This window comes from Anser anser, assembly GCF_964211835.1.
Source record: "Anser anser genome assembly, chromosome: 4".
In the NCBI taxonomy this organism is placed as follows: Eukaryota; Metazoa; Chordata; class Aves; order Anseriformes; family Anatidae; genus Anser; species Anser anser.
Genome location: NC_139724.1, coordinates 15,461,528 through 15,476,051, shown reverse-complemented (window position 1 = coordinate 15,476,051; position 14,524 = coordinate 15,461,528). Strand labels below are relative to the sequence as shown.

Below are 14,524 nucleotides of genomic sequence, written 5' to 3'. Positions count from 1 at the left end.
CAGCAGATTAGTTTGTTCAGATGTCTTGTGAAAGGTCCCATTTCTATTAAGAGTGATTGTGGGGCTATGCCTGAATCCTAGAATGGAAAACCGGGAGCAACTTTAATCATGGAGAGACCCTCATCAGTGTGTTTGCAGGCCATGTTCTGCCCTTGGCTCTTCTGGGAGTATTGCAATGGCACTGAGCAGTGGTTGGACTGAAGTTATTATTGGAAGAAAGCAGCAGATCAGATAGCAAAATTGAAGAGTTTGCATGTTTTCTTCTGCACAGAACTTGGCAAAACACTTCCAGTAAATACTACTAAAAACATGCCATGGTTCAGATCCATTTGAAAGCAGATATAGGTAAGGGGTGCTATGAGGGCTAAGCTTAAGAAGTCAGAAAAAGTCAAGGGCAGATTCCTAAAACAAAACAGGGAAGGGGTTCCCTGCTTACCTTTTCCTAGAACACGGGTGGTAGTTTCAACTCCTTTCCCTGTCTGAACAGCCATTTTCCATTTAACAAAGATCAGTTTCCTGGTATCAGTGTTACCGAGGCTTTTGGTAACATGCAGTAGCTCAACTAGAAGAGATGGAAAAGTTCAATATAGTGAATCAAATTCTGCCAGGCAGACCTGGGAGCTGGAATGAGTGTAGTAACCTTTTAGGGAGTTTGGTACAGAGTGAGAGAAGAGGGACAGCTTATCACCTGTGTATTGTGCTTGTCTTTACTTTTGGATAAATGTTCCAAATTGGAAGGTAGGGGGTTCATTTTGGGCTGATCAGAAATCCAACCAGAAATGCTATCAGTTCTCTGCTTGGTTTCATAAGGAAGACCAGACAATCTTGGCTCCATTAAAATTTCAATACAATTCTTTCTGATGTGCCAATAACTATTAATGTAGCTTTATTTCTTCCTACATTTCACTTATTTTTAAAATATCCTGCATCAAGGCTTGACATATATGCATAAACACACCTTTGTGTGTAAAACGGCTATGTTTATATTGAATTAAGTTATTTCCAAAATAGTTTATTTGGATTATTTTTTTTTGGCATGGAATAACTTTTTAGTCATTGAAATGCTTTCTTTGGCACGGAGCCAAGGTGTGTAAACTGAGACTAACAGTTCCCATTACCAGTCCAAAATGAACCATGATAGGAATTTCAGATTCTACAGTCACTGGATCGTCTTGGGCTCCTTGGGAATTAAGCATGTTTTAAACGAGAATGTTGATTGCTGGAGAAGGTCTGATGTTCATTCGACGTCTTGCCAAGATAAGCAGGTTTGTACTGAACTAAAAGGTCTAGGGTTTGAAAGTTCTTGCTTATTTCCTGCAGACCAGAAGCTGCCAGATAGAGACTGTGAGGAGGTGGTTTTCAGAGCAGGGAGGACTCAGCCTTCCACGTCTCCAAGTGGAAAGTGACTTGATTTCCTAAGGCTTACTTTTGAGGAATGAAGGTCATTCTCATCCTTTCACAAGGGTGGGTGCTCTGTTGGAGGATGAGTATATTGGTGTTACCTGAATTCCCCTGATAACCCTCCTGAGAGTGAAGTGTTGGTTACTGTAGTTTGGGCTGTAAAAAAAAAAAAAAATAATAATAATAACAATAATCAGCATGTGGTATAAGGAAAAGATTCATTTATAGGCTAAGGTAATCAGATAATCTCTGCCTCTGCATTCATCAGCACCACAGAAGAATCAATGTTTCTCTGGCCAAGGGAGTGTTGCTGGGTGGAGCAGAGTTTTCTTGGTGAGTGAAGCGTGAAAACCATACAGAAACCCGATTGCTGAACAGGGGGATCCACCTGCCACTGAGCTATTTAACTACAGAGATAGCTGTCCAAGGCTCAAGAATCCCTGTCAGGTGGTTATTCTGGTAAAGCATGACGATCCTGCACCTCCTGGCACAGTAGCAAAAAGGCTAGGGGAGTGAAGGAGCTACTTGGAGATGGAACTTGTGTGATTATTACTGACTGAATAGAGTGGACGTAACCTGAACAAGAACTGTCATCTTAAACGTCCTAGTTGGCCTCAGCAGAGTCAGGCTCAAAGCCAGACCTACTTGTGAGTGTTTTTGTTTTTTTGCATACAGTCCCTAACGTAGTAGAGTCTAGGACTAGAATTCCTGGGCACTACTGGAAATACACGTTGCTCCAATACAAGTAGTACATGCTTGGTGTTGCCCACACTCAGGCTTTTCTTCAAGGAGTGATGGATAGCTACTCCTGGAACAAATAAGGCCACCTGTTCTTTTTTTTTTTTTTTTTTTTTCCCCAGCCCTTCTGCACAGCTGATGACTAGCATGTCTGCTGTTGAAGTGGACAGAAAAGATGGGGGCTGCTGAGCTAGGACCTGCACTTGGGCGGCATAGCTGAAGGATGTATGCTGGCAACTGTGCACTGTGGGAGGTGGTGAGACTTGGCCCTTCCACTGCACAAAAGATTTTTCTTGTCCTGGTACTCACCGTAGCCAGGTGGAGGTCAAGAGCATCCTGCTAAAGAGAGGAAACTGGTTTGGGTTTGAAGAGGTGGTAGACTTCAGTTTGTATATCCCATACACAGAGTAATAACCTGTATGAGTATAGAAATATAAGCAAGTGCTTCATTAAAACTGTTTTTTTACATCCTTTTAGTAAAATCAGTATCAGAATTGAAGAAGGCTTTCTAGTTTTCATCTTCAATATTTTCATTTCCCCCAGCACTGTAGCAGTTAAGGTATCTGTTTCTCCTTTGCAAATCTCTGTGACCTCTAGAGAGCAGGCAGGTCTGAAATGTTGGGGAGGGGGGTCTGTGCTGGCAGGGTTTGATGTGTATCCAGTATTTGCATGAAAAAAAGAGACTGAAATTCCAGATAGTGCTCTGCCTGTCAGAGCACGAGTCCCATGGGCAGCAAGACATTCATTTCTCTAGTGTGACTCTTAAGCTTTTGAATCTTAATCGTAAGGCCCCATCTTGAGGAAATCTATATACAGGTCAAAAAAAACATTGGTTAAGAAATAAGAATACTGTTGCCTCAGTCTCTGCAGAGTCAGCCATATGCTGTTGAAGCTGTGCTTCATGCTCTCTATGCCAAGAGCAGCGGAAGGACGTTGTGCCGATTGCTGTTTGAGTGGAAGCCCACTGGGATGGGAACAGCTGAAGCACAAGGAACCAGTCAAGCCTGTCAGCAGGGGCTTGGACTGGAGAACAAAAGCTCACCAGTGCAGAGAGCAAGGTTGGATGCCAAAGCAGCATCTTGAAAGCACAAGAGGTGACTAGGTGAGGAGGAGGCGTATTATTACCATAACAGCCAAGAGTCTTGCCACCCAGGGCACTGGCCATGAGGTAAGCTACAGTCTCACCAGCTGGGTCTGAAAGACCATGAGCTGTGAGATGAGGATGAAACTGCAATGTGTTGAATTGAGGCAGGGCTATCCCAGAGGTATTTCATTTTCATCTGAATTTCTACATCCGTTACACCCTTGGTTTAGGGGGTGGCATATACAGTGAAGGTCTAGATGGCCTGAAGTCAAGGTCTTGGTGAAACCAGTTCAGTCCTAGTGACTGAATACTATAAGCCACTGCAACTTGTGGTTCCCAAAGAAAATAATCTTGACCAGCCTAGACAGGCTGCTCCCATCTGCTCTACAGTCTGCTTTGCAGAGACCTGCCATCAGGGAACTGAGATGGTCTAGTGGGGAGGCAGCTAGACTTGCAGAAAAGCCTTGCAGAAAACACCACCGGTTGGAGAGCATAAAAACTTTCCTGCCTCCCTTCTTAAGCAATGGACTGGGATGCCTGCCAGCACTCACTAGATAAACCAAGGTTTTGGGTGACGAGATTAAACTGTGTGAGTTGCTTCCAACTACCCTCTCATTTACTTAACACTCCCTCACTCTATGCAGCCCCCTCAGCTGCTTCTTCTCTGTCTCTGTCCTTTTTTTTTTCCCCCTCATTTTCCTAATTTATGTTTCCTGCCATCTCTTCCTCATAGTTTTGCTCAACTTTCTTACCCTTGAGGCAGAGTGTATAAACCCACTCACTCTCCCACTGCGTCACTATCTTTGATGTCATGGATTTGTGCATCACAGCTTTACCTTCACTGCTGGTCTGTCCCCTGAGCTCATCTTAGGCCACTGGCAGCCTTTGCTGTCATCCCACTCTGCTTGCTCATATCTATGTTCACTGTGCTGTCTTCCTTGCCGCCCCACAGCCAGAAAACCTGCAAAGCATCGCTCTCTCTGCCTACCTGCTGCTTCCTGCTCCTGTCTTCTCAAATGTTGTTCACAAACGATTGTGCCAAAGGCCAGAAAAGGGGGAGAATAGCATTTAGTATGTCTGGCACACAGCAAACGCAAACATGGTTTAATGGGCATAATGCAGTATGGTGAGTAGTCAGCTGAGAGCCTCCACCCCAGAGCTGGCCGCTGCCATTTGTCACTCCAGGCGCCTTTGAGGGATTATCCCACATGTTCTTCTGACACCTTGTACTAAAGCCAGCCATGATGTAGAGACCTGGTGCGTGGCATGACAGCAGTTACTACATAGTGCCCTGTTGAATTACTAGGGATCTGAAATAATTGCACTTAAGGCTTTGCATCATCCTACAACAAAGCTACTGAGGATATGCGCAAAAATGTAGTTTTCCTAATGTTCTCTTGCCTAATGCTGTGCAAGAGGAAATAAATGGGAGGGAAAGGCTTACTGTGCATTTGTCCACATGTGAGTTAGGCTCCCAACCCTCTCACGGGTCTGCTGTCTATAAGACTGGGTCTTCATGCTGTGTGTTGACACATTAGTAGCTATTTCTCTCCTCTCTGACAGGCTGTCTGGCAGAAGGCATGATGCTCTTACAATATATGCATGTTTTTGCTGCAAAGAAACCCAAACCCAGTAGAAGACCAGTAAATGTTACTACTCATACCAATGAAAAATAACTCAAAGCTGTGTGTTTTATAGCATCTCTGATAGCCTAGAGTGTAGAAGGTACCTCCTCAGTTATGAACTCTTACATTCAAGTTCAGTTTAAATACCTGTGGGCAGCCAGCTGCACTTGAAATCTGTGTAATACTTCTTGACGGGAAATTGTCTCTACTGACCATGCCTGCACTACTTGAGGCTTTTCTCAGCTGTGCATGTGAGGTAGTGGAGGCAAGCTGGAACACAGGAGATTCTGACTAAATACAAGGGGAAAAGCTTTTGCCATGAGGGTGGTCAGAGACTGCACAAGAATCCCTGAGAGATCTCTGTCCTTGGAGATGGTGAACACTTGACAAAGCCTGGGGTAACCTGTTCTAGTGGAACATGGTCTGAGCAGATCCAAACCCCTAGGGTTTGGAGGCCTTTCCAAAACCTACCTCATTCGGTGAGTTAGTGTCAGTGAGCTGAGTTAAGCTGCACCAGATACAGTTTTGCTCAGGGTGTGTTATTGTGTTTCTAACAATTTATCCGTGTTTTCTTCTCCAATGCAGATATTGACTCGGATGGACACAGCAGTGAAGCGTATGGAGCCATGGAAGATAGCAGTCATCGTTGTGTCAGCAATAACTGGTCTGGCCATTGTCATTGGCTTGATTACATATTTTTTATGCCATTGTAAGTGCATCACATTGTTGTTGTGGTAACGAGACTTTTGAGTTATCTGTTGTGTTTCACTTGCTACTGTGGTCCTGCCTGGTGATTCAGGTATGAAATTTACTCCAGGTATCGAATCTGCATGAGAACTTACTAGACCCTGTGAAAGTCCTGTATTGATTAGAACCCCCCCCAAGAATACTTAAAATATTACTTACCTGAAGTGGGGATTTAAATTTTGTCTGTACTTCAGTTTGCCTTGCCCTGGTGTCTCCCCTGGTATCCACAGTTAACCAATTACTATGGTCTTGAGTGTAAACCAGAAGTGTCTCGGTAAGGCACTCAAGCTATGCATAGTAAGCATGGTCTTGAACAGGGTTTTTGCAGAAACTGAACCTGGTGTCTCTGGCTGAGGATATTCCAGAATGAGAAAGGACCGAGGTTTGGGCTTTCTGGAGACCTGGTTGCCAAGGATCTGGTTTCAGTGGTACTTGAATGATGTCACTCTATTCCCAGTTTCTGAAATACTGATGAGAGGGGTTTTGAAGTGTATTCCTGCCGGGACAGAGCTAGCTGTGTTGCTGTCTCAGGTCACTGAGAGTCAGTGAGGCCTTGGTTTATGTTAGGGTACTAGAAATAGTACTCTCAGAGCTGCAGCTTATTTTTGCAGTTAGCTTTTTGCTAACTCTGCATTATAGGGCCCTTCTCTGCCATTCACTTGAGAGCCAGATTTTAAACTTAACCCGAATGCTGATTGGGTGCAAACAGCTCTACGCCACCTGCCTTTGTGGGGCAGGGACATGCCAGAAGGCATCAAAGCTGATTAGAAGAAGATGGTCCTCAGAAGTTTATTAGTGGATGTAATTTAAAGCTGGTTGGTGTAGTTGTCAGGGTGGAAATGAGCCCCCAGCTGGTCCATGGAGCGACAAGGTGGCCTAGATCCCCCTTTCCTCACAGTGCTGCCCAGGGCTTGGTCACAGCCAAAGCCTGGAAGTCTTACTTGTGCCATGTTCTGTGTGGAGCTGTGCTTGTCTGAATTGTATTGAAGAAAATGAGCAACTTTTCCTTTTTCTCTCCTCTGCAGATCAGAACAGATATTACAATGCAGCTTTCCTTATCACCAACATCCAGTATGACACTCGGTATGAAAGGCAAACCACAGAAGAATTCAGATACCTGAGCCAAGAGATTGAAAACATGGTAAACTAAGATGTTTCTCTGTTACTGCCTGACCTATGGTGAAGAGTCCTTCATTTGTGTGATTGGAAATTAGACTCAGAGGTGATTGTGCCTCATGCTTATGTGGCTGGATTATACTGGGCTATTCCCAGGGCAAAGAGTAGGAGGATGAGGAAAGGAACAAGATTAAACACTGGAAAAGCTGAGTCTGTTCCCTGACTCTGCCACTCATCTGTGTTTAGCAGGGTAGTTGAGACTATCCTGCCTGCTACTGCCAACAGAGAAACCAGCAATGATATTAAGTTTTAAATGCTTGAGAAAAATGGTAGATTGCTTGAGTAGAAAAACTTTATTGGAAGATCAGCCTGTGTCCTGCATATTGCTCTCAGCATCATGGTATCTGCATGCCCTGCAATTTTTTCTATGGTGAGAGTCTCTCCAGACTCTTTAGAGGTAGGTTGGTGGTGTTTTTGCTGCTTGGGGTAGATGGGGAAAAATAGCACAATGTGATCAAGGCTCAGATCATCACAGTGTTAAGTGTCTAGTCCTCTTGGAAATAATCAGGAATTAGATGCCTAACTCCTGCTGGGAACTTCATGGTTTTCCCACAGTTGCACAGGACTTGCATAGAGGGCAGTGAATGGCCCTGTGCACTCCCACCCCAAATCAGGCGGGGGTTGTAAATAGTTGTGGACATATTCAGTGCAGGGATAGCATCTGGCTGATAGAGGATGTTCTGTGCTGGTTGCTGTACCCTAGCAGCTCCAGGGCCATTTCTTATTGAAGCCTAGAGCTGGGCAGTAAAATTGCAGTCCGTTCCCATTAAATAAGGGGGTGTACTGTGGGAATCAGTTCAACTGTCTAGCAGAGGAACAGTTTAACCTCAGCATGATTCAATGTCCCAGAGGGCATACAGTGTATAAACTAGAGCTGTGTGAGGCTGTTTGTCCAACGCTCGCTTCTGGCAGGGGGACTGTGTTGCTTGGCACTGATTGCCTTTTAACAAAGATGGAAGACAGAGTGGTACAGAAGAGAGACTAAAATTACTTCAAAGATGCACAAAGCACAGCACCGTGAGGAAGCTTTAAATGGAGAAAACAGCAAAAGTCCGGATAACTTATTTAAACCAGAAAGTTGGGACTGCAAGCCTTTCTGGGTGCTGTTCAGTGTGTTGGTTCAGGGCAGATGCACTCTAGATTCATAGAATCACAGAGTCAATCGCTTTGTCCCTATTGCTTCCTGTTCTGTCACAGGACACCACTGAAAAGAATATGGCTCAGTCGTCTTTACAACCTTTCTAGTCATCTTCCAGTCATCTTTATATCCCCCCCAGTCATTTCTGGACTCTAGCATTCAACAGTGAGTGTTAAATTCCTTGTTGTTGTCTCTGCAGTCAGGAAGAAGGAATCATACAAGTACTTCTCTGCTCCACTGCAAGCTTGTCAGCAAGCTTTAAAACCTTGCTGTAGTGGTAAAGATGCCTTGTTGACTGTGTGCGAACAGATGGTAAGCACACATGCTGTCTGTTCCAGCAAGCCTGTAGTTGAAAAGGCACCCAGAGAGGTGAAGAGACAGCAAAATTTGTCAAGACGGCAAGATTTGGCAAGTCAGCTGTTTATTTTGGTTCTGCAACTTCCAATGGAAATTTAGTAGTAACTTTGGTGTAGAGGTAGGGATCTGAAAGCAGGTTTTTGTGCTTCGGAGACTGATGAGACTGATGAGTTTGAGAAACGTGCACATATCACGGGTCTATTTCAACACATTATTTTCCTTTAACAGATGTCTACAGTATTTAAGAAGTCCATTCTAAGTCAAAGCTACATCAGGTCCCATGTTATCAGTCTAAGGTAAGTAATGTGAAGGTCAAGAACAAACAGGAATGTAATGAAGATCCTTTCTTCCTACCCCTTGGCAGTAGGGAATGTGCCTGGTTGATTTTGCTTGGTTTATGCCAGCTGGATGACTAAGTCTTGGATGCTTGTTGCTCTCCATCAGGGTTCAAAACACTGGTGAGGGCTTAATCTGCTTAGAGGTCAGCAAAGAATAGAAAATTGGCCTTATACTTTGGCAAGTTGATTACCCGAACACCAGCTGTTTGTGGCTGTGATGCAGTAAGTGAATTGTTAGGTGATCCCAGCCTTCACTGCTAGTTAAGGGCTTGAGAGATCCAGTCAGCTCTTTATTCCATATCATTCTTCTGGTGGAAGTCCAGGCTGGTGTTTACTCCTCTGTGTGGTGTACGGCAAGAGGTGACTGTTCTCCCTCCTCTCAGAAAAGAACTGAAGGAATAAATTCCACTGTGAGATGCCTGGATAGAGAGAGAAGAAAGGAGGCAAAAGGGACATGCAGATATGAAGATCCTGTGAGAGCTTTTAAGTCTTTCGTCTCTGTGCAATAGTTATGTGTTGCTCTCAGTGATAAGAACCATTACTTCCATCACACAATTTGGGTTTCAAATAGTTAAATTTCTATAAGGCCTAAATCTGCTGTGGAATATCTTTTCCTTTATGGCAAAGAATGCCACACTTCCTGCAAATATTCTTTTCCACAGCACTTTGGGGATCGCTAGATGGTTATTTCCTTAAGTTGTTCACATTTTTCTCTGCTACTGGTTTCTTCCAGAAGCCTCCCATACTGTATATCAATTGAAATTACAGGATTTGGGAGCTAGACTTAAGCAATCCCTTAATACCTTTTAGGCTGACCAAACAGTGCACTGCTTTTAAACTGTTTCACTAGAGTGAGTACACAAGAGAGTACCTTCTGTTGTGTAAATGTGCACTGGTTCAGCTTAGCTGCATCTCTGCTCTCTTTGCCTCTAGGTTTCTGTTGCTTTCCTTTAGACTGTTAGTCTTAAGTATCATGCTTCGTAGTTTGTATTGATAATAAGTGATCATGCCTTGTTCTGGTAACACAAACTATTGAGGTTTTTGTCTCTCAATCCAGTGAAGCTAACTCACCCATAAATGGACAAGTGACTTAAATGGAAAGAAATGCCAGAAGACCTTTTAAATTTCTGTGGATCTGAGCTAGGTCTTATAAATGGATGTTAGGAATGGCTTGTTAGGTATCTGTGGAATGGTTTTAACTCTTGTACTGTTTCTACTACTATGTTCTGTTGATGGAGCTGCATAGAGACTAAGGGGAGTATTCCTTCCTCTCCTTGCAGAAGATTCCCTCTGATCGTTGTTATAGCATGAACCAGGCCTTTTGCTGTCTGCTGACGTGTCGTCATCTTCCTTTGCTTGTGCACAGCTATGCTATTCGTTCTACACATCTGTGCAGACCAGACCTGTTCTTGTATGAGGAAGGCAGACAGTGCAAGCAGGACTAAGAGGCTTAGTGGGCAAAGAGAATGACACCACTTTGTTTATGTTGGTTTGCAGCCCAGATCCTGGCGGAGTGCTTGTATCTGTTGCTCTGGTATTTAAATTTGCCTCAGCTGATAGTACGGCAACAAGCTGGAGTCGTGTCAACAGTGTGTTGCGCAGAAGGCTGAAAACAAGCTCAACGTCATTGAATGTTGACCAGTCTACTATAACTGTCACAGGCAAGTGCCTTAGGTTTGTGTTTTTAGCGTGGAATTTGTTCCTCATACTTTGCTGGTTTCAGTGTAATGAGCTTCGCTTTACTACACAAATACGTGCAATTGCTGTTTTTCTTCTTTTCCCTTCTCAAAATTGTCTTAGTGGCTGACAGCCCAGGAACTTGAAAGTAGTAGTAGCATGAAGAGAGCTAAAGCAGACTGACACCCGCTTTAATGAGTGTGAGCTCTGCTCTGTGCGTCAGAAGTTGTGTGTGTGACCTAGCTCTGAATGTGATTGGCCAACCTAATCCATCAAAAAAGAGGCCCAACTTTGCGATCTGAGTTCACAGATTACTCTGCTAAGATGCACAGTGAATTGGTGAGGAACCTGTATCACAAGGTACTTAAATGTGGAGTCCTCAAGCTCTTAAAAATAAAAATAAAAGTCTGAGATGGTTCCCTTCTCCATTATCTGCCATTTCCTTTGCTTATTTCACAGGTCACTGTAGCAAGTGTTCATAGCCAAACCCTATGGTTCCCTGGGCAGTCAGTAGTCCTCTCCCATGAATCTGTCATTGGTTACTACCAGAACCTGGCAGAGGGAGTTTTTGTAGGGAAGAAATCAGAAATGTCACAGTCAATCTCAGCACTGAGAATTTGTGACCACCTTGCCTTACTGAATGTGAACCTATGCATATAGGTTTGTGTATCATGCATAGCCCCCAGCACATGTAGATGTTACTTGGACCTATTTAGTCATCTGCTGCTTTTTTAAGCTTTGAGCTAAGGCACAAAAGACGCATCCCTTGGCCTTGCGCTTTCAGAGAGGATCGTAAGCTTAACTGAACCTCTTCAATAGAGCAAATTACTTATTTTGCCATAGTGTCACTACAAGCAGCAAGGCAAACCATTTCATATGTTTACTAGGTACAGAGAGGAGGCAGTCTGTCCTAGATCACATAGCAATAGGAGGCATGCTCACTATATTGTTTGTTTTTCATTTCAGAGTTGAATGAGGACAAGGGAGATACCCTTTTAAACAACTGTAAGTACAAATGCTTTGCAGAAATCATCAAGGGACATGGTGCTTACATGTTCAGTGTTTACATGCTTTTTATACCTGAGATACAAGTTGAAAAATAACTTCTTAAAGCTATTAGGATAGTAGATAATTCACGAGCCAGGCAAGACTTGAGTCTTGCTGGCTCTAGAGTATCTGCAGAGTTAGACATTCCAACTTGGTGGTGGTGGGAAGCACTTGCATTAGTGTTGACTATGTGAAGTAGATGAGTTGCTGTCAGTGAGTTTTGCATGAGGACTGCAGTTGCTATGAGCTGAGAATTGAGCTGGATGGGAGACTGTCACAAGCAAGACAGGAAAAACCCAGCATTACAGTGTTGTCCAGGTTGCATCTTCCAAGCATACCATACATGGAGTCTTAAAGAAAGCCCTAGCTTTTAAGCAATTTCTGAAAGTGATCATGCCAGATCCTTTCCTCTAGAAGACAATCCTCTGCCTGCAGAGCCCCTGTTCAGCCCTTTGCTTCATTGTACATGCATGTACGTTCCTGTCTCTGCCCTGAGCTGGTAAGCCATTGTCCCTACAGGCTATAGCAGCTAATGGCATCCTGCTGGCAAAGACGAATAGCTCTTAGACTGCTCACGAATTCATCTTTCCTTTCTTCTCTTGCCACTTTGCTTGTCTAGCAGTATTTGTCTGTAAGAGAAGGATTGTTGTCTTATACCCTGCACAGAGGTCATGTCCATGGCCTTGCAGGAGTCAGAGGTGGTGCCAGAGTAGTGTCAAACACAGGGCTGGAAGTGAGCTATCTGTGGAAATGAGCGATCTGGTCAGCTGTCACCATGTCTAGAAGCTGCGTGTCCTCACTCCTTCCAATACATCCTCCATCTCGCCCTCTCCTCCCTGTGAAAGTTTGGCAATAGATGTTCTTAAGGCTCGGGAGCTAAAAGCTTGCAGTCTTCAGGGAAAGGCCAGAGGATGGGAGAGGGAGAAAAGCTGCTCACAGCGAGAGCACGGCAGTGACACAGCCCTGAAGAAGGGAAGGTTCTGAGTCCCTCTCCTGTTCTGTGCTCCCAGGCAAGGTGTTAGAACTCCTCCGGAAACGTGGAAACAGAATCAGTACCTTCTCAGATGAACCCCGTACAAAGGGCCTCTGGCTGCATCTTTGTGCTGTCCTGAGCACTAGAGACCTCCAGCACCCCTGCCTAGCATGGTCACAGGCATTTCGTGTGTTGCACATGGACGCTCCATATTTAAATGGTCCCTGAGAATTAACTTGTTTGGATTTGACTTTTTTTGGCTGAGTGATATATGACTGTGCTGTTGGCACAGTGGCTGTAAGTAAATTGTTGGAGGAAGAAGACACTTTTTTTTTTTTTTTTTTTTTGCTGTTGTTGTCAAAGCTGACCTGCAGGTGACCTGACAAAATCCTTTTCTTATTTCCTTGGTTTATGGGTGGTTGTTTTTTTGTTGCTGAACTTCTCTAGCAATTCTGTGACACTTAAATCTATGCTGATTGTGCTGTTATTTCCTTTGCTATGCAGGTGGGTTTTTACAAATAATGAAATATTGCCCCCAGCGTTTGAGTTCACAAGTGATGTGTGGTGTCTGTCTTCTGCATATTTTGGTGTTGGTGTTTGTATTGAAGCTTAAAGCTGTCCTGGTCTGGCAGTTGTTTATATAGGGATTCATCAGTATTTTCTCACTCAGTTTTTAAGTGTTTTTGGTGTTCTTTAATGTACAGTAACAAGAGAGGGATAGCCTCTTTAGATGAAACTCAGATGTCATTATTATAAAAGCTAATGGTTAATTACCAGTGCATGTGTATATCTTTGTGCCTAATAACGTGTGTGGGTGTGGGCCTGTATGCACATACACGCCAACAGGCATATCCCTCTGTACAACTCTGGATGAATAAGAAACAAAGTGAGGTTCACAGAGAGGCAGTATTTTTTAGTTAGGCAAACAGTTACAGCTGGAGAAAATAGTCTCTCTGATATATAGCCTTCGTGGAAGTTCACATGGCCTTGTGTCTGATAACTGGTTTAATGAAGAAGTGGTAGTTTTTCTACAAACCTTCATTTAACCCCATACCTATCCTGAGATGCTTGTGACCACAGAACCTGGCTTCCCTGCTATTGAAGGCACTGTTTTAGGTGAGGGTTGTCTCTTAACATCCCTTCCGTCTTGTGCCTGTGTCAGCAGCCACATGGGCCTGCCCAAAGCAAGACCCTGTTTTCCCTCAATCAGCTAAACCAGAGCTGCCTTTTTTTTCCTTTTTTTTTTTTTTTTTTTTCTTTCTGGCAGTCTGTGGAATACGAAGGGGTACATTCTCCTTCTCAGGAGTGGAAAGAATAATCGGCGGGCAGCGTGCGCAGGATGGGGAATGGCCATGGCAGGCTAGTATTCAGCTCGATGGGACCCATCGCTGTGGTGCATCGGTGATCAGTAATACATGGCTAGTGACTGCAGCCCACTGCTTTAGAGGGTAAGTCATCAGCACCTTTCTGATCCTATAGGCACTATGACTTCTGAGTGCTCTGACAGGTCTTCTCTGATCTTTCAATGCCCGCTAACGTCTATACCTGCTGAAAGATATCTGTTTCTTCTCTGTTCCTTGGACAAACCTGGCCACATTACATTTTGGTTAAATGGAAAGCTGTGTTCTTGTTAGGATCTCCTGTATGGCTGTGACCTAGTCTCAAATGTCTTTCAGAGCAAAAGAGCCTCGGAGGTGGACAGCCAGTTTTGGAATTTTGCTGAGACCTCCGAAACAGAAAAAATACGTACGAAGAATTATCGTTCATGAAAAATACAGTGAATTTCTCCTTGATCACGAGTATGATGTGGCTGTTGTGGAACTTGCCTCCCCAGTTGAGTTCACAAATGATGTGCACAGTGTCTGTCTTCCTGAAGCATCTCATGTATTCCGGGATAATGCTTCTTGTTTTGTCACAGGCTGGGGAGCTTTGGAGAACGATGGTGAGTGTCTGTTGTCTTCTCGTGCTGTCACACGTGTATCTGACAAGGCTGATGTTAGTTTTATGGGTTTTGTTTGTTTTGGATTTCTGAGACTTTGTGTTTAATAAGTGAATTTGCTAACAGTGCACTGGTGGACTTGGCTTGCTTTTTTGTTGTTGCTTTTGAGTGGTGGCTTGGAATATGGAAAAAAGCAGCAGGTTAGCCTTATAGGAAAAAGAGCAGCTTTTTTTGTTGCTGCATGTATTGCGATGGTCGAAGGTGCTCAGTTTTATTCATGTCAG

The 14,524-nt window shown here is 43.9% G+C and overlaps 1 protein-coding gene across 20 annotated transcripts in view; it reads left to right on the top strand.

Annotated features, from left to right (window-relative positions):
- TMPRSS11E (transmembrane serine protease 11E) overlaps positions 1-14,524 on the top strand; it is a 52,039-nt gene that overhangs the window by 33,435 nt on the left and 4,080 nt on the right. For all 20 annotated transcript variants that reach the window (XR_014583739.1, XR_014583740.1, XR_014583741.1 and 17 more), the window contains 7 exons: positions 5,434-5,557; positions 6,621-6,736; positions 8,495-8,562; positions 10,102-10,265; positions 11,248-11,286; positions 13,569-13,749; positions 13,978-14,243. Coding sequence is in view for 16 of the 20 variants with exons in the window: in XM_083834352.1 (XP_083690478.1) it covers positions 5,434-5,557; positions 6,621-6,736; positions 8,495-8,562; positions 10,102-10,265; positions 11,248-11,286; positions 13,569-13,749; positions 13,978-14,243 (958 nt within the window). In the remaining 4 variants the exon portion in view is untranslated. The remainder of the gene's footprint in view (positions 1-5,433; positions 5,558-6,620; positions 6,737-8,494; positions 8,563-10,101; positions 10,266-11,247; positions 11,287-13,568; positions 13,750-13,977; positions 14,244-14,524) is intronic.